The 25,632-nt window shown below is 31.7% G+C and overlaps 1 protein-coding gene across 2 annotated transcripts; it reads left to right on the top strand.

Annotated features, from left to right (window-relative positions):
* Positions 1-2,540: 2,540 nt before the first annotated feature.
* Positions 2,541-25,632, top strand: LOC118204534 (transient receptor potential cation channel subfamily A member 1-like). 2 transcript variants are annotated; one of them, XM_035376845.2, is made up of 6 exons: positions 2,560-2,669; positions 2,795-2,973; positions 14,888-15,065; positions 18,538-18,732; positions 20,139-20,383; positions 25,383-25,632. In XM_035376845.2, the coding sequence occupies exons 2-6, from the start codon at positions 2,971-2,973 to the stop codon at positions 25,623-25,625; spliced, it is 864 nt and encodes a 287-aa protein (XP_035232736.1). In that variant the 5' UTR covers positions 2,560-2,669; positions 2,795-2,970; the 3' UTR covers positions 25,626-25,632. The 2 variants fall into 2 exon arrangements, with proteins under 2 accessions (XP_035232735.1, XP_035232736.1); XM_035376844.2 differs by having other exon boundaries at positions 2,541-2,973.

Raw genomic sequence — 25,632 nt, 5'->3', positions numbered from 1 at the left:
TAGGTTTTACTGGTAAAACCTAGGATTTACCAGACTTTAGGATCTTACAGTAACATATCTCCATTCATACTGCGTATAATATTTTACTTGTAAAATGTATACGATTCTCTTATATTCTTATATATATTGATTCAAATAATGAATAAAACTTAAATGCAATAATGAAAAATAAGTGCAAATGATTTTTTAAAAAGTACGTAGCTTTTTCATAATATTTATTAAATTATAAAATGAACAAATGTAATTTTTTCACAATTTTTATTTATTAAATTATAAAATGAACAAATATCATTATTTCACAATTCACAAAATTACACATATATACAATTGTTAATATATATTATTAGTAATCTTCCTTTTACTTACTGTTTATTCCTAACCTACTTTTTTTTTTCTTTATTACAGATACTTTAATAATCCCATTAAAATATTCTCGTGCTTTCATGAAAAGCAGTATTCAGCAGAATTACTAGATTTTATTTTAACACCAACGAAAGTTGTTAATGTTATCAAAAACAGCAGTATAATTAATTATCAGTTATGTTATGATCATCAGTTATGTTATGATCATGTTATCAAAAACAGCAGTAATATTAAAGAATATGAAGATTTAAAAATTTATTAGAACACTGCTCGTATTTTGTTATACTTCTAACTCGGAAAAAAAAAATCTTCCGGATTCTACAATTCTGAAGTTTTAGTTACATGCTCCATTACACAACGCACTTGTAATCTAAGTTTGTTTTATTTGGTTATTAATGCAGTTATATGTAATCATGTAGAAACATTTATCAATACGTAATGGATGTAGTTACCAAATAATTTTTTGCCATCGGTGTTTGTTTACAACACGGTATTAAGGATTTTCTATAAACTAAACTTCTCGAAATTCACATAAAAAAGTGGAAAACAGCCAATTATAGTAACCCAGACAAATAGCTTGTGACGTATTGTTGCCACCAGTCACGTGAGACCCGCTAACTTCCGTAAACCGTCAGCGTTTGTAGTCGCATAATTGTAACGGACTTTTACATATTCTTTGCCCTAACGCATCCGCTTACTTTGCCCTTCGTTATTATCATGGAGGTAAGAAAGGTTACTTCCTACCTCCATGGTTATTATGCTATTCTCTACTTCTTGACCGTATCTGTGACGACACCGCTCAGATAAGTGACGCTGACTGGTCAAAGAGGTGATAGATCTTCTGGGGTGACTGCACGAAAGCTGGAGGCAGTGTCTAAACATAGCTCCGAAATTTTTTAAATAACTGTTTCAGTAAATATTTTCAACCCTCTAAAAAAGTTTAATGCACCTTTCCTATGCAATGTCTCATTCATCAAATTGAAAAAGGAAACTTCGCTTCATCGAAACTTCAGGTGTTTTGTTAGCTGTTTACTATCAACACGAGAAATCCAAAAGAGGCCCTGACACGGAATATTCAGATAAGTAACATTCTGTTCTCTATACAATATATGTTTCTCTATCACTAGAGTGCAATTAAATTTTTTTTTATTTATTATTTTTCATAAGATTCTAGCATTATACAATAGTTAGTAATAGTAGCAAGTCATGTGGTTCTTTTCTTCGTAACTATTCCATAGAGACGCCACATTCCTTATCAGTAGTCCGTTCTTATCAGCAATTCACACCCTTCGGAGGCCCCCCTCTTCGTGCTTAGGAATTTCTTGAGAGGGAAAAAATGGGGATCTCTTGACCAGCGATGAGTATAGATTGTGATTTTTGTAACTAAGATCCCCGAATTTTTTTTTTTCAGGTCTCAAACTTAGAATTATGAGCAAATAAAAATACAGTGTGACGGAATTTGTTAAAGTTGTACTATAATAAATTACAATGGTTAAATTAAATTAATTTTATATTTAACTAATATTTAATAAAAATAAACTGTGTAATTTATTTTTGCTGAAATGCTCTCACACTGTGTATGGATTTATGATTTTGTCAATTACTGTTTTTATGAAATATACATGAATTTTTTGGGAGCGGTAATATTTAATGTTACTTTAGTTAAAATATTATGTACATCTCTGTGATGATATATGTCTTTTCTTGTTAGGTCTCAAGATAACGGCATACACATTACCATGTAGGAATTCATTCATTCATTCATTTATTTTTTTTTTTTTAACTTAGCTAAAGTTTGCTTCTTAAAGACACGAATTTTTGCAGATGAACTCCTTAACTACGCTCATGGACACAATCGTATTTTAGGGTATTTTCTACTTCTTTTCCTTTTCTTTCTATATGCCCTTTTTTTTCTCCTCTATTATTTTTGGGCCATTTAATTTAAATTTTATTTTGTCCCATCTTTTCTTTCTGGCCTTTTGAACTCGTACAAAATGTACGAAGTTCCTTTTTACTCTCCTCAAATACGAAATTGCCCCTCTTTCTATATACCTTTCCTTCGCACCTATGCTTGATTTTTCGCCCATCGGTGCAGAAAGACTTAGCGGGTGCAAAACAAGACATCTGTCTACTTTGTCTGTCTGTCTGACTGGTCAAAGAAGCCACAAATCGTACTGCACATGCGTACTGTAACGTGACCGCTTCTGATGGGAATTTGAATTGAAAGAAAATCTCTTAGATCTCTCTCCTTCTTGCGAGTAGTAGTTTGCGCGAAGTACCTTTTTTGCAATTTATCTCGTGCCTCGGTAACTTTTCCTCCGTGACTTATTCCAGAAGACATTTTCAGTTATGCATTTTTCGTCTGGGCATGTTATCTGCCCCTACCCATGCTAATCTTGTTTCTATTATCATACACTGTTCTCTTTTTTAGGAACTACCTATGCTATGGTAAATAGAAAGCTCGAAAATCGCCATCACATATTAATCAGGGATAGCGAAACCGCGCGGGGGCCCGTTTATTGCGAACTGCTTTCGCCTGAGTCGTGCCTCGGATTTGAAGAGTGGCATTAGGAACTTCTAAAAAGATTTTTACAGAAAATATTCAGTATGGTATGTTTTTATATGTTACATTTTATTAGTAAAATATATATGTCTGTGTAGAAACTGGCTGTCACTTTGAGTTTTCAAATATGAGTTCTGCTATAGCTATCTTTATTATTAAATATTCACGTCTTTTCTTATTCAGCGAATTTTATAGGAGAAAGTGTTGCATTCATTTTCATGACATGTACTAGATTTATGTGGTCAATTAATTAAATAGAAATTTATTCACCCCATTAATTTTTCAAGCGAAAAATGGTAATAATTAAGATAACTGTTAAATTATGGAATAAAAGGCATATTATATTATCCGGGGTCTGAGTGCCAGAAAGGCCACTCTTCTATATTTAAATAATCACAGAAATAATTTTAGAGCTCTCTTTGAAGGCTTATTGCTACTGTGTGGTTTTTTTTTTTTTTTTTTCTCCCCCCAAGTTTCTAATTTTCATGTTTTTTAAATATCAGTCGAAAACGAAATGAGGTACCTATAATCCTTGAAAATGTTTTAGAATATTCCAAAAGTTATTCTCTTTGAATTTATAGCTTAAATTGCAACCTAAAAATTTCAGTTACCGTCTAAAAGTTTACAAAGTTATAAATACCAACAAATTAATTAATAAAATGGAACATAAATATAATAAATTAAAGATAAAATAAAATGATGCAATCTTTAAAAGTGTAAAATTTTTTTATGATTTAAATTTTCTTCAAAATTTCAAAAGCAAATTGAAATTAATTGCCAAACTTAATTTTAACAAAATATTTGTGTTTAGCCTAGTAGCCTAAGAAGTTACAGTCCAGGAGATCAAGATATAGAATGTAAAATCATGCATTTAAGAGTTTTTTTTTTTTAAAACCAACAATTGAGAACTGTGGAAAACTTGCTGTGACATGGTCTTATTATAAATTTGCGCCACGTGGAAATTCTTGTTCTTATTCAATCACAGTATGCTTTAAATATTTTTACGTGCATACATATTGCATATATATCACTTGGCACGAGGTTTGCACAAATATTTTCGTCAATCAGGAATATGTTTTATTTTCCCTGGCATGGATGAAAATAAATACTAACCGAGTTTTCTAGCGTTTTCTTAAGAAAGCTAGTGTGTGTTTGTGCATTAAAATATATGCATGAAATAACCACGTATTTTGGAATATAGTATATAGACCACATGGTTTTATCAGTAGCAGCATAATATATGTAATTTGTTTTCGTAATTTACGCCTGACACTGACAATATCACTAAACTATAAATGGTGAAAAATCTGTTATATATTGGGTAATTGAAATTAATATTTTTGTATTATACACTTTTTATTTTTCACTTGTTTTGAAAATTCTGTATATTATTTGATGAGGTGTTTTGTAATGTAGATGTTACCTTGTAATTTTCTCGCTGTCGCGATTTTTTTTGAATTGCAAAGGCACTTGATCATACATTATTGGTCCCGAGTCTCGATTTGTAATATTCTTTAAATATTATTATATAAAGATCCGAAATCTTTTTAAATGACTTTCGTTGTTTAGAATTCTGAAGTTTCAGTTAATAAATGAATTATATCAATTATTTTACTATGTTTAAGATAAACTGTTTTCATATGTTTTCATGTTGGTGGAAATTTTGGAATTACCAATGTTAAAAATTATGCATGGGGGAATAGAACTATATTTTTTTAAATTTTTATGTGAGAAAATTTGGTCTAAAATATGTGGGAGAACCCTCTTAATTCGGATATTATTTCAACAGTATTTATCACCCAGTTGAAACATGTGCAATTATTCAATACGGAAAAAGTGTAATTGTTCAAGATACGCTCCTGCATATATTCCACTGGATCCCTTGCATACAAGGCTTGCAACAACATTCTTCATTATGTAGCAATTCTTTTTATTTTGTCTGCCATATCTGCTCCATAAAAATATTTGAAAAATGATTTTGCCTCGAAATACAAGCATGAAGAATTCACATGGTCTGAAATATGTCGACAGAATGCACGTGTCCTAAAGTTAATTACTGTTGCCAGTGTTAAATTTCAATGCATAATGTATTTCTCTCTTCTTGATGATCGTACGAAATACTACCTAATTTTTAAATGTTTATAAATATTTTTATATTTATAAAAATGAGATCTGCAAATGTAGTTCCTTATAGTTTAGTAATGCGAGTAGTTCTTCTCGCATTTCTTGAAAAGCAGTACAATATTCGATAAAGATTGATTCAGAAACGTGTTTATTTTAACTCGTAGGGTTATAGTATTATTTTGTCTAATATTCAATATCTGAAGGGAGCGGAATGGCTAGCCGCATTTTCTTTTCTTTCCAATTGATAAAAATGATAAAAAGCAGTTTTGAGCAGAACGAAATAGTGTCAGATATTTTTGTCCTCTGATGTAATCTGTTAGTTTGTTAATAAATTTATTCGCATAATTTCTATTACACTCGGTTATCTTTAAAGTGAGAATATTAGTTAGCAAAAGTAAAGTACGTTTTGGGGTAGGCAAATGTATCCTATCCTAATAATATACAAAAAATTTTAAAAGCAATGCTGCCTGCAGTAAATATAAAGGTCAGCACTAAAACAATATACTTGCATAATACGAAAAGCTATAGCTTGAATGAGTATCATAATATCTGACTCTAATAATTAAAGTTCCCTCGGTTAAGACACAATAACACGCCGAATAAATACTAATTCAGAAGTCAAACAACAAAAATCAGCGTTAATTTACAAAATTTTCACAGTAATGGAAGATGTTTTTTGAATAATTTTGGCAGCAGAAAAATTGAAAGTGTGATTTTCGGACCAACAATGTTGAGCAACAGAAGACTTCTGTGTTTCCTTTTTTCTAACATATGCCTCATGTTCTTTGACGCGAAATTTTAAGGCTCTTTTAGTTTGGCCAATGTAAATTAAACCGCACTGGCAAGGAATCCTATAAATACCCCAGGAATTCATATCCGGAATGGGGTCCTTGAGTATAGAAGTTGGAATTTTATTGATGGGAGAGTAAACAACCCGAAAGTTAAATTTCTGCAAAATATGTGCAACTTTATAGCTAATTGATGGAAAGAAGGGAAAGATAACAGAATTTTTATAATCTCCTAAAATAAGAGTGTGGCTTTTAGTGTGTTGAGATGAGAATTTTTTAACTGTGAAAATTTTGTAAATTAACGCTGATTTTTGTTGTTTGACTTCCCTCGGTTGTTTAATTACGCCGGATATTTCTAATTGAAAGTAAATTTGGAGTCTAAAAATTAGTTGCATCCTTTACAAAGTCATTTAATATTAGATCATTTTTTGTTACTTTAATATAATAATTTTCTATTCTTTGAGAAAGTGAATATAAAATTCAAAATGCTTAATTACTGGAAACAAAATTCTCTATACATTGAAGTGATTTTAATGCAAAAAATTTGATTTTAAATATCAAACATAGATAATTGCCTTTCGAAAAGTTTATTCAGCAGTATATTGAGTTTTCAGTATTTGTATATTGAGTTTTAAGTCATAGCCAGAACTACTGTTTCGATAAATAATAGTCGGAGATATGTAATTAAAATTACATAGCTTCTTAACCGTACTTATTTGAAAAAAAAAAAAAAAAAACCCTCAGTATTGAGGGGAATGTTAAGTGAATGTAAAATCCGAACTTGCTCTGTAAGATATTTTCTCCCTCCTTTCCACATGCCTTACTGGTGTAAACAGACACATACTCGACGCTATTGGAGAAGTCCAGGGTTCGAGTCGCGACGAGGGCATTGCGTATTTTTCATGTCTTCTCATTCAGATGAACTCTAATGATTCTACAAGTGGCGCTCGAACTTAAAAAGGTGGTGGACGATAATTTATCACCACCAGGATTTGGACCGGGCACCACCAGGGCCACCACTAGAATCAAAATGAAGTATATTTTAATTTTTTTCGACTGCAAAACCATTTTTAGATACTATCGGATTTAATCTTTTAATTATTTCAATACTATTCAGAACAATGGGGGCCATTATTCTTAACTATAATTCAATAATGCAAATCCTCTTTTGGTTTCAAATTGTTTTCATTAATTGCATTAATAATGTTGATATTTGTAGAAAATATTAGTAAAATTAGTTATAAATACTTTCTTATTGATGTTTATGCAGTATATCACGGGTCTTCAAACTTTTCAGCCCGAGGATCATATTGGCTCTTTCAGGAAGCTTCGAGGGCCAAGATACTGTTAATTCATCATACCACAGGTTTCCAACTATGATGAAGAGCATACATGTTTTTAAACAAGGCATTGAGAATTTTGTGATTGGATCTATATGCTATGATCTTACGAAGTGTCTTGTTTTTAGACTTTCATGTAGTTTCACCTAACATAAATTTCTTAAAGCTGATTTTAAACATTTGAAAAAATATAGTTTTGCCCCAGAATATTAGAGATTTCTTCGGTTTAATAAGTACCTTACTTTTTAATAAATTTACCTCCCCGTTGTCTCAGTTTATCAGCGCATTTTGTTTACATTTTGATCAGGTGCAAATTCATAAGTATTTCATAATTTGGCCAAGTTTTGTGTGAAAAATAATCTCGAAAATCAAAATAAACTACAATATAAAAAACAAAAATTAAGATTTAAATAAAATCACTACTGAAAATTTCTGTGAACCAACCTAGAATACTGCTATGAAAGTAGGAAAGATAGCACACAAAACCTTTTGTCTTGTAAAAAAGGACAAATTTACTTCCTTGCACTTTTTTACTTCCTTGCACGAAGTAAAGAAAGTATTGCAATTTCTTTACTGTAAAAATTTCGGATAACATATATCAACGAAAATATTCATATTTGAAATGGAGTTCGAGGTAATAAGTTTATAATATGTTTTTATAAGGAACGTGCATGACAGGCAACGCATTTTTAGATTGGCCGTTACATAAAATAGTTAATATATATGTTATTTGTGATTTTTAATTTTATAAAATTATTTTAAATAAACCACAGGCGGGCAAGATCATTAGTGCTCGTGAACCAGATTCGGCCCTAGTACCGTAGTTTGGAGACCCCATGCGCTATATTATTAAAAAGCTTATCTTTTGAATTACCTCACTTTTGTATTGATAAGCAATAAACTATTATAATATAAAAGCACAAGACCTAAAAACATATTTCTTTTGCAGTGTATTTTCCATTATAACCTCTAACAAACCCGTTTACTGACCCCCTTCATAATGAACGTTATTCTCCTTTTTATGGCGCATTTGAAAGGACACCATAAAGAGACGCATGCCTGCATTCCTAGACTATTGCATTTCTGCTAAACGTTAGAGGCTATATTGTCCTGCTGTTTACCTCTTATCGGTACTTAACGAAAAAAGCTCCTTGGGCTAACCTGTTTGCTTGGATTCGTTCAGAACCCTTTATGAATGTGTCAGGGCAGGTGGAATCATTTGTTTATTTGTTATCAATTTTCTTAGAATTTCAGGGAAAAAAAAAAAAAAAAAACAACTGTAGAACTGATTCTTGAGAGTTGCATCAATTATACCCGCAGCGCAAACAAGTTAATGTGCTCTAGGTTTTCTTCGTGTGTGCTGTATACCTGTAAAAATTCAGGAAAGCTACGAGTGGAAAGTGCAAAACAATAACTTAGGAGACAAAGATAGAATTTTTAAAGAAAGTAGGGAATGTAAAATGAAGCTATAAATAATATAATAATTTTTTTCTAACCATGGAATAAAAAAAGTACATTGTGAACTTATTTGAAAAACAAGGAAACAATTCTAAATTCGTTGAAAAAAATCTAAATTTGCTGTAGGAAGGAAACGCATGAGAAATATGTCCCAACAAGATCTAGAGAAAGCTCTACACTTTTTGGTTCGAGGAAGCTAGATCTCGGAATTTTTCGATAAATGGACCCCTATTTCAGATGAAGGCTGGCTGATGAATTGGCAACTGGAATGGATATTGATTATTAAATGCAGTGGTGAATATCTCTCTCGATTTACGTCAAGACACAACAATTCTTATCAAACTATATGTGACCAGAGCTGCGATGTAAACGAAGACGTATGCACTAATTTCGGTAGGAAACTGCCAGGGCTTTTGTCTACTTATCTGCCGAAATATATTTTTAATGGGGACCAAGCTGCATTTTTTTTATAAACTCTTGCTAAACAAGACATTGCATTTTAAAGGGGATGCTTGCGTAAGAGATAAAAGCACTAAACAGAGGATTACAGCTTTAGCTTGTGCTAATGTGAGTGGGAGCGAAAAGCTTAAATTATCTGTGATTTGAAAGTCCAAGTATTCACTGTGTGTTAAAGGAATTTGAACACTGACAGTTGATTATGTATCGGATACAAAAGCGGGGATGATACGAGACATCTTCGGCACTGGTTAAAAGGAGTAGATAACCAGTATTCGAGGGAAAAGCGTTTGTGGCTAACGCAACCTACCACAATAACCATCCAAAACTGAATTCCATACAATTTGAATATTTACCGCCAAACACAGCTGCGAAGCTATAACCAATGGATCAAGAAATCAGTCAGAATCTTAAAACAATTTATTGTAAGAGACTTACAATAAATCACTTTTTCTTTAGATTGCGGTGAAAACTTACAACAAATCACTTTTTCTTTAGATTGCGGTGAAAACTACGACATTACTCTGCTGACAGCTATAATTAATCCATACGCCGCATGGAATGCTGTTCAAGAAAGCACAAATAATAACTGCTTTCGTCATGCTAAATTAATGCACGCTGAATGAATAATCATATCGAACAATGTGACAATATTAATACAGCTTTTCCTGAATTCAAAAAAGTTAAATATGATAAAATTACTTTTCCTGATTATATAAGGATAGATGAATATTTGGAAGTCTATGGAAAACTCAGCGACGATGACATAATAAAAACTAGCCGAGAAGATCTAGAAAACAGACCTTATTGGATCCAGAAGAGAATGTCGAGACTGTTAAGAGCCCTAATGATCAATCCATAATGTACTCTATAAAAACTCTGAAAGAATTTATTCAAATTGAACCCTCCTCTGAAAATAAATTGAAATGTTTACTTCAAATAGAGAAGCTGGCTGAAAAATGTAGCCTTAATAAACAAATCCAAACATCCATTTTACAGTTTGTCCCAAAAATTATAACTCATATTTTTCATTAAAGTTTTTTTTTTACTGCTTATATTCTGCTTCATTGCATGATTACAGTTATGTCTTTATTGCTTTTTAATATGTTTAATTTTAGATAGTATATTTTCTAGTGTTATATATATTAGGAGATTTTTCTTCTATAGTGATACACTTTTCAAGTTATATTTTTCTCTTAACATCGCATAATTCGAATTCTTTTCTGAGAACATTTGAGTTCAAATTAACGAGCGTACACTGTATTTTGTTCCTCATGTCACAACATTAATGAGCAAAGAAATATTTTGGACGGTTAGTCTATAAGTTTTGTAAAGAAAACTTTGTTAGTATTAAGTAGCATAAGATGATTTTCATCAGTGAATACGTTCTCGGTAATTTCCTCGGTGCATCGAATTTGGTATTCAAAGATGTGGAGAATTTTATTGGCAACTTCTTTACTGTATTAAAAGTTATTTTTTTATTTTTAGGAATCTCATTTATAGTGTTAAGAATGTTTTCTAAAAATTGTATACCCCATTTGTGGAAATTTGTAACTTAGTATAAGCTATATAGCCTAGTTATAATTCTCCTGAAAATAAGGCATTTTTAACTTGCTGCCTGCCAGTTTATGGCAGTAAAGTACGTCATACTAACAATGCCAGTTAAAGTTTTTTTATATTTCTTAAATTAGGAACTAAGAAATATTTTAAATTTAGGTTAGTAATAGTTAATCATTCATTGAAAATATTAGGCTGGTTCTTTTCTAAATTGTCTTTGCTTAATATCATGAGGAAATGTTGAAACTGTAAAATAGGTTTGAAGGCAAAGGTTTTCTGCCTACAATATATTTAATATAATATTAAATAATAATATAGTATGGTATAATATTACATTGTACAACTCGAAATGCATAGCCCTATGAAAGTTCGGGAAGAAATAAATAGAAAAAATAATAAAGCAGTGATTATTTTAAAAATTAACATAATATAAAAAGCGGTAAATAAAAGTTAATTAATATTTAAATGATGTGTAATAAATAAAATTATAGTAAATACAAAATTGAATGGAATAAAAAACGAATAAAAATTATATAAAGATAAAAAAAAAACAAAATATTTTAAACGCTGTTCTCTTTGTTGTTAAATAAAAGTGCTCTATTTTTGTTATTTTAATTTGTTCAAAGCGTTCTAAATCAATGTTCGCAGTCCATAAAGATCACATTTCAGCTTATAGTATTTCATCCGCAGTTGGTCACTATTTCTAAGTATTTTACGCATGTGATAAAAGTGAGCGAGCAGTAATGATATCAGAAAGAGTTCCGCAATTTACTGTTAATGTTAAAATTCAGTGTGCGATGTTCCCCTCTTTTATCTATTAACTAAGTGGGGAGGAACCTAGTCAACTACTAAGCGAATTATCGCTTAAGTCCAGAAACAGAAACCTAAACTCAAGAAGGGTTAATTACCCTTTATTGCTCAAACTAAAGGTGTACAGATGGTCCCTTTCTCAGCACGTACAACAAAGCCTTCATTTGGGCTTAAACTAAAAAAATATAAGAAATAAGAACTTAACTAATGACTAACTAAAGAGATTTAGCCGAAGCTAACACAATTTCTATGTAGTCGACTTAAAATATTAAATTAGCCAGCGAAGCTATCAACGGCACGTAATAGGGCCGAGCGTAGTAAAGACTTAGAGAGACGTAGCCAAAAGGCAAAAGCGCGCTGTTTAGAAACTCTGATTCTCTCTCTCGAAGTCAGTGGAACTTCGACTTAAATACTACTCCTTTTTATTTGCATTAAAATCGATTCTGAAAAGTCATTCTGGTTAGGAAAAATAAACTGAAATTAGGAGATATAGGAAAGGAGCTTAAAAATAACTTCTATAAACTTAGGATAAACCTTACCAGTGATCTAATTTACTGCTAATATTAAAATTCAGTAATGCATTGCATAAAATTCAGAACAACACCAATTTTTATAGTGTGAATAAAATGCGGCCAATATTTTTCAGAAAAGCAATTAATTTTGTTTAATATCTTTCCTTACATTTATGACCTATATTCGGTATATTTTCCTTTGCATAAAGAAAAGGTTTTGAAGTCATGTTTCATCTACATAACATTTCTCATACCTCTTTTTATCGAGACACTTTATATGAGAAAGTGTAATATTCATGAATAATTAATCTAAAACGTAGAAGTTTACTCCATTAATTAAAGAATTGGATTATTATTCGCCCGCTTAATTTTATTTATTGGTTTTCCAGTACGAAAAATTTTAACAAGTAATGTAATTGCAAAAATTCTTATATTAGCAAAAAAAAAAAAAAAAAAAGGGCAAATTATAATATCATGATTTTGAGTGCCAAAAGTCATGAGCTTCTAATGTAAAACCGTATCTCAGCGAAAAATGTAATAACCTGATTAAAATTTTTATGCAATCAAAAAGAGATTCGAAGATTTTCTGCAAGTCTTTTTGTGTCAATACTATGATTTAAAAGCTTCTTATTTGCATATTTTTTTTTTTAATTTCAGTCGAAAGCTAAAATACAGTAATATAGCGTGATTTCCTCTAAATTAAAAAAATATTTTAATTATGTTGAAATCGTTATGTTTTTACCCGCAATATTAGGAAAATTAAAAGGATACTTGTAATTTTCTTTAGGATATTCCATTGCTTCAGTTTTAAAAATAAATAAATAACTAAAATTTCAGGTTACAATCTAATACTTTGAAAAGTTTAAAAATACAAAAGTTAAAAAGTACATAATATTCAAAAAGTATTTTTACGAATTTTGTATGTAGTATATAATTTTAGTGAAATTACATGGAAAGATTGCTATCTTGTTTATAATGTAACATGAAATGCTTGAGAGAACGAAGCTCTGCCATAAAAATAAGATTGCAGCGGCAAAATCTGTTAATATTGAGGTAAATGGTTATCTCGCTCAATTGGCGAAATATCACCAAACTAGTGATAAATTTGGTAACTAATTTTTGTCGCCAAGTTTGGTGAGAAATTGCCAAAAGTCGCTAAACTTAGCGACATTTTGGTCCAATTCCTGTATAACTGTAATTGATACTGTAATTAATACTGTAATTGTATAACTATAACTGTAACACTGTCCGTCCCCTATATGTAATTCAACAGTGTATGCATTCCAGTAATTTCTGGAAACTATTTTTAGCCTTATAACTAGCTCAACTACGTTTAATTACGTAGCGTCATATTCCTGATCAGAGGTTTTTCAGCTTCTTTTGCCTCTGGTTTTGCAACTGTTCAGTTCTCTTACTTCGGTCTTTCTAATTTAATCTTATTTACCATCTCTATTATTCAGCATCTTTAACACATTATAAAACGCAACACTTGCTTACTACACACTCTTGGGAGACATTATTCAGTGTGAAGACACAGAATCTGCTCAACTTCTAACATCTAACTTTCATTGACGTATGCACTAGTACACTATTTTCTACTTTTCTGTTTCTCTCTAAATTTAAAGTTAGGACCTTAAAATATCTTTCTTATCATTTATTTTTAATATTTGTTCTCTATGAAGAATTTAATATAGACCTATGCTTTTCTTATTTTTTTTGGGGGGGTGGGGGTCCCATCTTTGTTATCCGGGCTTTCAAATTCGTATAAAGTACACGAAACTTTTTCCTCTGAAATACAAAATTGCCCTTTGTCTATGCACTTTTCCTTCCCACCAAAGCTTGACAGATATCCTTCAAAATCTTCCCGAAAACCAAGATATTAGATTTCGAACCTGTATCCGGCGCGCTGGAGTTGCGTTTCGGCAATAAGTGTTTAAAAGACTATAGCAGGCTTCTGTTAAAATCTTGCCCACGGAAACACTGCAGGAGCTTGCCATGTACGTTGAAAGGCTGCCTCATCACCTTTTTCCGACTGCCCGTCAGAAACAAGGGGATTCGTGTTCCTGCAGCACTTCGTCGATGGCATCGAGATTCTGAGATACAGAAATGCGAATGGAAGATGTCAAGGATTTAGAAAGCACTTTAATGTATGCCATAAAATTCGGGGCAATCCAGGAAGCAACCACCATCCAGTCTGAGCTGCTTGTGTCCAGGAGCCAGAAGGTCGACTGACTGCTTGTCAGGACGGAAAAGGAGTGACAAGTAACCGACACTCTAAATTGTGGAAGTGAAGGTCACGTACGAAGGAATTGCAGAGCATGGCATGGGAACTAAGAACGCTCCCGGTAAAGAAGAGGCAAACTAATTAGTGGCCATCTAGCGTTTATTGGATATCGAGAAGCTCCACTTTAAAGACCTACAGATTTCTGCAATGAGAGGCAGTAATGAACTGTTCATCATGGGACGTGTAAATAGTTCCATACAGTATGACCATCGATACAGGAGCCTATGTTAGCATCATGCGAAAACTTTTGGCTCAGCAACTGTTAAGGTAAACTCATCCGATCGCCGTCCTGCGTTGAAATAACATTTTATTCAGTTTCGCATTAAAATATGAAAGAAAAAATTTCATTAGTTCATGACTTCAAATTAGTTTATTAACAATAAAATTAGATTAGGTAATTAAAAAAATTCTTATGAGTGATATAGTCAAAAATATGTCGGAAATTTATAATTTATTTTCGAAAATTATTATATGTAATATAGGTTATGAAAAATAATAACAGGAAGTAAGATAAAATTTGTCCTTCCTCACATTTAGTTTTGTTAGTCATTTCTAGTTCTTTTTTTCCCCCCTTCTCTTTAAAAAAAATCTTTTATTATTATTGTAAATGGAAAAACGACATTTCTTTGCAGGAAAAACAAAATCACTTTGATGCTGCAGTGCAAGCTTTGCTGAATCATGATACTGAAGCTATAAAAGGCATTTTGAAACAGGATTCCTATGCGGATTGTATCTTCCCTTTGGTGACGGATACTCGTGTTCAACTATATCCTCCGGATTTACTCCTACGAGTGAATGCTACTCTACCAGGTAATATTAGCCTATTTGCACATAATTTTATCGTGTTTTATAACTGTAAAAGAACCATTAAAACTGAAATTATGTTTTTTTGCTATAGGTTCATAACAGCGTTTTATTAACACAAAATTTTGCTACGAGTAGTTTCTTTCTAACCCGTCTTGATGTCTAATGGAAGCTTCCGTTAAAAATGGAAGTGATTGGAGCAATTTCAGTATACTTGGTATCACTCTTATCACGTATTGGTAGACTTGACGGGCACAAGCTTAACTTTTTTTAGATAAATCAACATTCCATTTTCAGTGTTTCTCTATATTCATTCTTGAATTAATCTTCCATTTCAATTCAAATAATTCCATTTCAAAGTATTGTGGTTCGCCTTCTCTGATATGTGTCCCCAAGCAGTGCAGAATTTTGAAATCTCACCTTGGGAACGTGCACAAATCCAGCATCTTGATGTTTTTAACCATCACGTGAAGAGAAACACTAACGAGATCATTTACAGACAACTCTTCGCTGAGCACAGGCACAAATATAGCAGTTATCCGATATATGCAGATGGATCCAAGTCAAATGATCATGTTGGGATGGCATTTGTAGATGATCACATAGAGGGCAGATGCTTGCACCATACTTTCTCAGTCTTAACATCTGAACTAACTGCAATATATACAGGTCTTTTGTATATCTCAAAGCTCTGCCGCAAAAAGTTCGTAGTTTATGCAGACTCGTATAGTGCTCTTAAATCGTTGGAAGCTTTTCCCAACACTCAGAATCATGTAGTATTGGATGTTCTCAAGATTCATATAAACGTATAAGGTATTTCTCCCGCTTTCCTAGCGTGACTTCGTGGTGTAGCGGTCTGCTGGCTGGGCCGGTATTCCAGAGGTCCGTGGTTCGATTCCCGGCGAAGGCGTTTGCTCATTTTTCATCTTGCCTGCTTCCGAAAATATCGTAATGTCTCTACAGTGGCGCTCGAACTAAAAAAGTGTTGGATGATGATTCTCCTCACCCAGGATTTGGCGATTGGGTCCCCTAAAAACCCCAGTCGCCCTTTAAAAGGGGGAGTATATAAGGTATTTCTCCCGCTTCCTAGCGCGCCTTCGTGATGATTCCTTCGCTCTTCAAGCTGGGTCGGTATTCCAGAGGTCCGTGGTTCGATTCCCGGCGAAGGCGCTGCATTTTTTTCATTTCTCCTGCTTCCAAAAAATACCTAATGTCTCTACAAACTTAACGAGTCGAGGATATGAAATCTTGTACTGCTGGGTTCCAGGGCATGCGGGAATAAAGGGAAATGAGCTGGCAGATATTCCAGCGAAATCTGCTGTTGAACTGTCCAATCGTTTCATCCCTTTTAAAGACATCTGTTGTGCCATTAAATAGAAGATTCGAAAAAAAATGGCTGCAACTTTTGGACGTTAAGCTGCACAACAACTTGAGAAATGTTAAGTCTAGAATTGAACATTGGGATTTTACTGGAAATCGTACGGAGAAAGTTCTTTTGACTCGCCTCAAAATTGGTCAGACTAGAGTGACACATAGTTACCTTTTGAAGGCTGAGAGAATGGTTTGGTTTATTAGATTACGGCAAAGCACTCTGGGCTATCTGCCTTAACGGAGGAATGCCTTCATGACGGACTTTCTAAGGGAAACTCGACTCGTATACACGTTAAACAAGGAGAAAAACATGAAATCACCCATGCAGGCAGCCCGTTCGCGAGATTCGGACCGAACTACCAGTGTTCAGCGACGTTGCCGCTCGGCCGCTGGTGGGCCGAAGGCTGAGAATGAGCCTGTTTGTTTGAATTGTAATGTTTTTTTATCTGTCCGTCATATGTTAATTGAGTGTCCATATTTTAATAGATGTGACTTACCTCTCGACCATTTAATAGGAAAAGAGGCCAATAGTGATTTATTTTATTATCTAAAAGAGACTGGCTTTTATTACCTAATGTAATTTGTTTTGAAGGATTGTGTATTGTATTTTAATGTGTGCTTTTTAACTTGTTTTTATATGACTCTGGATTTGGTACATTTTTCTACCTTTTTTTTATTAACTAATAAATTGTTTTGATTTCATTAATTTAGATCATCCTACCTCGTGTTTGGCGCATTGTAATCATCTTTGGTTTTGCGCCAATAATTTCATTCACTCACTCACTAAACGTATTTTGGAAAATTGTAAAAAAAAGTTGAACTGTTGCTAAAATACTTTTTGCCCAATTTTTTTGAAAAATTGAAATGATGATCTCAAGAATTTTAACTCTTCGCTTTCATTAATTAAATTTTTCTTTTATCTTTTTAGTAAATTTAAGTTTATTTTTAAAAACTGTATTGTTAAACTTGTTTTTCATTAAGAATCAGATAAAGTTTGATTTCAGTGAAGAACTTGTAATACGAAGTGTCTTTTTCTTTCATATTTTTCTTTTTAAAACATTGGAAAAAATCTTGGCATATTTAATGAATATCCATTTATACTAACATAGTAATGTTGTAAATCTTCAGTACATTTAAAAAGTGAAAACTATGTAACCTAAATCTGTAAAAATATTTAATGTTTTTAATTAGATCTATCATGCTTTTAATTAAATATATCATTGGGATATATCATATTAAATGCATTTTAATTTAAACCAATTAATTTAAGAAGTAAAAAGTAATATTTTAGGAAGTGCATCTGTTGTTTTCAATTAGTTTCTTTATTTATAACAGACAGATTAAACGTGAAAAATACACTTTTCAGAATGGTGTAAGTCTCGAATAAAAAAGTGAAACAACGCGTTAAGGTGAAAAATTATATTGGGAAAGTAAAAAAAAAAAAAAAAAATACATAACATGATTCTGTAAAAATATTTAATCTTTTTAAATAGATATATCATGAATTAAATGTGTTTTTTATTAAAGTGATTGTTTCAAATGTAAAAAAAATATATATACATTGTTCTTAACAACTGTTATTGTTCTATAACTTTCAAATATATTAAGCTTATTAATCAAATTTGAAAGGTAAATATCTTATATTTTCGCTAATTGCAAGAGACTCGAATGAAAGGTGAAACAACGCATTAAAGTGAAATACGCGAATCGCTTTTCGAGTCTATTAGCTTTTTTGGGCTGAAAAGAGTGTGTCTCTAAAATGGAATAAATTTCCTTTTAAAGGTAAGTTAAAAGAAAATTAACTTTTGTACGTAATATAATGAAGCATAAGGAACCGCTGACATTTAGAGTTTTATAAAAATATTCCATTAGTTGATTTTGTGTTAAGAGAACGACAATACTGGACAGAAAATTAAAAATTCTGCCTCTCAAATCGTTTCCGTTAAGCATGAGTATTTTGTGTTCATAATTTTATATGTTTTAGTAGATAATATTTATATAAAAGATCCATACAGAGATTTCAATAATGGTTATGCATTGTAATTTGATTAGAAATTCTTTAAAACAGTTTTAATAAATAATACCTGACCTCACAGGCAAATTTTAGTTTCAGAATCCTTACGTTCACATTTTTGGAAATTTAATTATGAGGATAGATTAGAGAATATTCTGCTTCATCTGGCGGCCAAGATTTCTGATTTTGAGTTAGCAAGATTGCTTCTAGAAAAGGGAGCTGAACTTACAAGCGTAGACCCAAGCCGGGGAACAGCTCTGCATAAGGCTTTTAAGAAAAAGTCTTTAGGTAATGTTAAAAATATTTTGGATATGTTTGCATTTTTTTCATTTACCTTGCGAAATAACTTGCATTTTAGAAGAACAATTAATGTACCGAATTCTTAATTAACACAGTGGTCAATGAATTGTTAACGAAATTTATGAACTGTTATACTATTATTATTACTTTTGTAAAGCATCTCGTCTTTTGGTAGCATACGCTAAGTCAAGACTCCTACTTAGAATTAAGCAACATATCATCATGTCCAGATAAGCAAACAGAAACGTATAGAGGGTATAAAAGGCCCGTTATTTAAAAACAAAGTATACTGAAAAAAATTACATCTGGTGCTTTAAACTCAGCTAATATTTATGGCGTGAATTCAAAGTATAATTTTAAATTGACACTAAATCTAAGCCTTTATTAGCCAAGGGCTACGCTGAGATAACTAAACGGCCAAGTGGGTTCTTAACCTACACCGGCGTGATCATGACGACAAACAAAAAGAGAGAAGTGATAGTACAGATTCTGAACATAAAGAAAAAAAACTGGTCGATCAACATTAAATGCTTTACACATTTAACATCGATAGGAAATTGCAGTTTACTTAATCTTATTACCAATTTGCAAGTAACGGATTTAAATATGGATGAATTATAAGAAAATTTCTCTATCAGAAAATACGAAATGAGAAATCAGAAATATTAGGGAAATTATAATAAGGTTCATTCTTCTATAAAGGAAGTATGCCCTTCATCTTTCAAAAAAAAGTAATTTTATAGCTATGTTTTTGGTGTTTTGTTTTGTGTATTTAATTATGGCAAAGCACACTAGGGCTATCTGCCTAAGGGGAGGGATGCCTTCCTAAAGGAAACTGGCTCGTATACACGTTACACATAGGGAAAACCACGAAAACACCCATGCAGCCAGCCCGTTCGCGGGATTCGAACCTCGGACTGAACTACCAGTGTTCAGCGACTTTACTGTTCGGCCGCTGGTGGGCCTTTTTTATAGCTATGAAAACTCTCTTTATTCCTCAAACTCACAGACAGAAAGACCATAAGCTAAACGGTAAGATCTCTACACTATATTTATTCGACCAAGGTTCAAATCCCGGTGAATTTTGTGGTATTTCTAATTGAACACATAAATCGCAGTTTCTCTTACAGAATTCTCTCAACAAGTCATTTTAATTGCACAAACTGAGAATATTTATATTTATAAAATATTTATGAGCACTTTTTGTGGAAAACAGAGAGAGAGAGCATTACTCCACAAATATGTTATATTTCTACTCCGTAATTTCATTCTAAGTTTTATGTTGCTAATCCATAAAAAAGAATCCGAATCCCATATGTAACCAACATCTATAATCAAATTCTTGTTTTCCATTTCACTGTGTGCTTAAAGCTGAAGAATTCATTGTTTTTCAGAAATGATAAAGTTCTTAACTGAGAAATCGCCAGCATACATTCTTGACCTCGGTGATATTTGCGGAATTACTCCTTTGGATAATGCTTGTAAATACAGTACTCCAGAAGTTGTTCAGTTACTCTTATCACAAGGAAGTAGTGTTACTGCAAAAACCTCACGAGATGGACCTCTACTGAATGCTGTATTTAATGTCGAAGAATATGCAACGCCAATTGCTTCTCTGCTTTCAGACGCAGGTGCAAACGTAAGTAACAAAATAAAATCATTGTTTTTAAATGATAAATATTAAATATTAATTTTTAAACAATATATGTCTTATTCCGGAGATCACTACCCAATTCAAAATTTACTTTTTGACATATAAATCTAATGCAAATCAAAACTACTACAATCTATTTTTTAACTAATAAAAAGTATGTTTTCATATTAATGCCTAGTCCTATTTTTGTGGCACAAATTTCAACAGTTCAAGAATTTCTTATTTTTAACCAAAAATATAGAAACTAATGAAATTAATCTGAAACATTAAATGTAAAGCTGTTGAATACTATCTACTTTGATGAAATTATGCATGTCGAACTTCTTTTATGAAACTGTCATAAAATGCTTCTACAGGGCAAAGAATACACAGCAGAGTATTGTACCATCGTGGGAACACTGAGTGCATTTATGTCGTTATTACATTAAAAATATCTTGTTTAAATCTCAGGGAAATATTTATAACCTTTATCTTCTAATGAAATTATACTCAAAATCCTTCATGAATTCATTTCATAGGAAAGAATGCTTTGGCTAATTTGAAATGAATTTCTTTTCATATATTTCAAACATAATTCTTAAATTCGGGAATTTTATGTTAAATTTTTTAAATTAAATGACGGTCAACTTTCAAAACTTAATTGTTGGTACATTTTTATTAAAAGCAATATGCAATGAAATAAAGAAAAAAAATTTAACTTGCATGATTTTTCGTGATATTCGCAAATAAATATTAATAATCGGTAATGATTAGAAATTAAATTTTTTTCACTTAGTAACCTAGTAGCTTATTTGCGTGTATTTTAAGTAAAAATAGGTTAATGCCCATGAAACATTCTGTCTTTACTTTATTTGACATGGCAAAAAATCATGTATAATGTTAATATAATAATATTACAAGGGTAATTGTAATCCGGACATAATGGAAACTTTGATTTTTTTGCTTTCTAAAATCCCGAATTTCCGGATTTTATAAATGTACACCCTGTAATCAGTAAATTCGCAAAAGGAAGTCTTTAATTTTTTTTTTTCATATCAAATATATCATTCAGATTCAATAATGTTTACTCTATATAAAGTTCAATGAGATATCAAACTTCTTGTTAGATAAAACTAAATTTGTCTTGTACAAAAACGTTAGTTTTGCTTTTTGTCGTACATAGAAAAGAAAAACTTGATACTATACAATTTTGGGGTAAAGTATTTCGAATGATACCCTATATTGAAAGAAATTGATGTAATCACTTTTGACATACTTACGGGGAACCATTATGGAAAGCTTATTTGATTATATGGGTGATATTGTGTCAGAATGATAAACATCTTTAAACAATAATAGTTTCGATACCGCACATCCTAATATATTATTCATTCTAATTACAAAAAACTTCATGTAAAGATTTTGGGTCGAAAAATTATTCTAATAACTTAAGGGATTTTAGAAATAGTAAAGACTTTAGAGTTATTTTATTGCATAACTGAACGACTTGTTTGAATTCCATGAGCCGGCTTTTATAAAGCTATTGTCTATATAAATCTATAGCGCTGATCATACTGAGTTTTCAGTTGTTAGCAAAGACAATATAAACACAGTTGTTCCCAGAAAATAGCCGTTTTCATGCCATGAAAAGAAAGCTTATGTTAGCAGTTATTTTAAAAATAGAAAATCCAAATTGTAGATGACTGTGTGAATTGAGATAGTGAGACATAAATTAATTTTATTAAATTAAAAATGTATATATACTTTTTGCTTTGTAGTGAAGTAGGTTTGAAAACGTGTGTATGCGCCCATGTATTTCACATTAATATTATGAATAATTTCAGCTTAACTTTTACTTTGAATGCTAAGTAATTTTCAGGATATTGGAAATGGTATCGCAGTCAACTTCGGAATATAAAAACGTACGTATTTAGAGATGAATTCACTTTAAGAAGCTCATAAACGCCGTTTTGCAAATTTACCTGTTTTATATATGGCCAAGGAGTCCAAATTAATTGGCTGTTCCTTTTCACATATTTTTGTATGATTACATTGAACACAGTCAGGGCTTTCCGGACGTGCACTCTGACAAGAAAGGTGTCAGTAGTTTTAAGACAAATTCTGCTGAAACGCCATTCCGGCGGCAAAACGCGGACAACGTAAACTTTTTTTCCGTCGAAGAAAAAACCATCCATGAGATTCTACGATTATGCTTTGACCATCTTTTTTTTTTTTTTTTTTTTCTATTTATTTTATTTTTATCACTCTTAATCTGGTAGATAAATATTTCTTTCAAATAATTGTTCCAATTTGTAACTGCAGCAACAGTCAGGTTGAGTTCTTTAAGCAAAATTTTATTGATGTTTTTTTCCTTTGGTAAATGAATCTGATGGCAGCAATAAATGGCAATCTATTTGCAAGCAAATGCCGACTTGTGTTCTTACCTACTCCATGTCTTTCAAACATCGCCCCCATATGCCATTCGATTGACTCGAATAAAATTTAATTTCGTGATATTTGGAACATCAATGGTTAGTCAGCAATATATTGTAACCTTGTAAGTAACTAATTCCTTCATTGTTTGATAGATCTCCCAGATTCATGATCGAGCTATATGCACTGTGGAGGGGGGGGGAATCTCTATTCTTAAAACCGCCGTTTATGGGTGTTGTTAAAAACTTGGCAACATCATGCGATTTCAGTACCTATTAATTTCTATTATAAGGTTAAAGTTAGCAAATTTTCGCGTTTTTGGGGGGGGAGGGACGAATTTTGGTGTTTAGTCCTTTAACACGCAAGTTCCTAAAAGAATGTCAGTACAGCAAAAGTTTGTCATAAATTTACACAAATGGCTAATAGAGCAGGGACTGTTTATGCCGAAACTGCAAAGATAACTTATTCCAGCTTGCTACTTGAATGTACCGTATTTCCTCGCATATTTCTTCTCCTCATTTAATAACTTTATCCCCAAAAAATGAACAGTGGAAAAGTATGTGAGTAATGTAATTTCTGTAAAGATGCAGTTACAATATGAACATAACAAATTAGAAGTGTTCTTCAATAAACTACTAGTAACTATCACAGTATTATTAAAAGAAACCCACATCGCAGAAACCTGAGTCCTTGTCCGTACTTATTGTACTTATTGTCCGTACTATCAACAAGAGGAGGTAGATCAGATTCAGTTGAACCACTCTTCCCTTGGAAAATCGTTGCGTTTCTGTTAGTCCAGAACTAGCTGATGAACCATTCTAAATTCTAAATTTTAACAGTTCATCCGAAAATTCGGAATCTCTCCTCAACAGATTTGATTCCAAAATGTAATGAAAATGTGCAAAAACAAATCGTTATGTATAAATTTAATGTCCAGTAAAGGAAAAGAATAATAATTAAGCATATTTTGGCTTATTAGGCTTAAATAAGCGTAAATAAAATGTAATTATAAAATATATATAAAAACTAAGAGAGAACTGGAAACACCAACCTACCGTTATGCCAACGATTGGCGTCCTCTTTTGAATTTCGAAAATATCACGTTTTTCGTAGCATAAAATTCAACAGAAAAATTACAAAATATGTATAAGCAGCATATCTTAAGAATTTCTGATAGAGCATTAAGTGATGCCTTGCTAAGAATTCCTGGTACAGTGTTAAGTGGTGATGATTTATACATACATATATATGAACATATCATCTATACATACATATCTATATGGGTTCTATATATCTATGTATAGATATATAGAACATATATATCTATACATACATATATATAGATATTTTTTTAGATTTTTATCTTCGCTATATTGTTTCTTGAAGTACTAGTCGCCTGCTCGGCCAGCCACCTAAAATAGTTATTAAAAGAAAAAGTATATAATAATTACATTTGAGTCCAGTGACTGTAATTTCATAAAAGTACTTAAGTATTTCTAATTATTAATAGTTCTTATGATTTTAATGCATTTTTATTTAAATCAATCGAATTAAAAAGTAGACATATTATTAAGACTGTGTTGATTGCTTTTAAATCGCTTAGTTTGTTACCGAATAATCTTTCTAATTAAATTTGAAGGTTAAATATCTGAAATGTCAACAACTTGGCGCATGGAAAATAAAAGTATTTCATTTTCGGCACTGCCAAATACATTGCTTTCGAATAGTTTCTTAATTAAAACTGAAACATATGTTACCTTTTTCCGAATGGCAGTCTCGTGGCCTGAAGATAGAAATATTTTATTTCCAATTGTTATTACCAGTGCTCGCTTTCAGATCTCTACGTGTGTTAATAAAATAAAAAAATTCATTAAACTTTAGCAAAATAAGAAATAAATCAAAAACAAATTGGAAATTCGGGCTTCCAGGTGCACATGTTCATGTGGAGGACGGCATGCATTCAAAATTTCCGAACTCTATGTGGCGCCGTTTTCCCTCAGTGTGAGGAATATACATGAATACACTCATATGGGATGTCTAACTTCTTTATTTTAACATTATTTGATATCTTTAAAAGTAATACATAGCGAGAACAATTGATGGCAACAGCTTGAAAAGTGACTCGAACAACTAATAGCACCCCTGGGGTTAAGGTTAATTTTTTTTTGTATGCATCACTACTAGTGAATTACTTTAATTTCATTAAAGTGTCATTTACCTAATTATCTTCGTTGCAGTTTATTTCATATTTTCATAGCTTTTGAAATTCAAAACATTTTCACCATCTGAAAATTACTTATAACCTTCCAAACCTCTCTCTCTATATATATATATAAGATATCACAGATTTCTTATAATGTTCTTAATGCTTAAGTCACTATTTTCCGGGACATTTCTTATACAGGAGTTTCTAAAAATTTTTCGTAATTAAGCCTTTGTTAAGTAAGAGGAAGAGAATATTTTTAAAAAACTTTTGGTTCATTAACTGCTTGAGATCTGTTTTGTAACTCTTGTTATTCAAATACTTTAATTTTTCTGAAACTTTAATGTCCTCTTTTTTCTTTTTTCACAGATTAACCATGTCAGTCCTGCTTTGGGAACACCACTGATAGCTGCTGTAAAAGAATCTCTCTTCAAAACTCTTGTAAAAAATTCTGCCTGGATAAAGGGAACTGCAGCAAATTCAACTGCATGTCAAACTTATTCATTTATAGATCTGTTGATAGACCGTGGATGTGATGTTAATGCAGTCAATTCTGAGGGTCAGACAGCTTTGCATGTTGCAGTTAAGACAAAACAAGAAATTTTCGTTTGAAAACTGC

This window comes from Stegodyphus dumicola, chromosome 4 (assembly GCF_044657685.1).
Source record: "Stegodyphus dumicola isolate Sdum_Otavi_A_Nest chromosome 4, ASM4465768v1".
In the NCBI taxonomy this organism is placed as follows: Eukaryota; Metazoa; Arthropoda; class Arachnida; order Araneae; family Eresidae; genus Stegodyphus; species Stegodyphus dumicola.
This window is presented reverse-complemented; position numbering and strand designations above follow the sequence as displayed.

Excerpts from the sequence above, each read along its gene's own strand:
- LOC118204534 (XM_035376844.2), top strand. Across the intron at positions 18,733-20,138 it reads TTTTAAGAAAAAGTCTTTAG|AAATGATAAAGTTCTTAACT; the intron begins GTAATGTTAAAA and ends ATTGTTTTTCAG. Across the intron at positions 20,384-25,382 it reads TTTCAGACGCAGGTGCAAAC|ATTAACCATGTCAGTCCTGC; the intron begins GTAAGTAACAAA and ends CTTTTTTCACAG.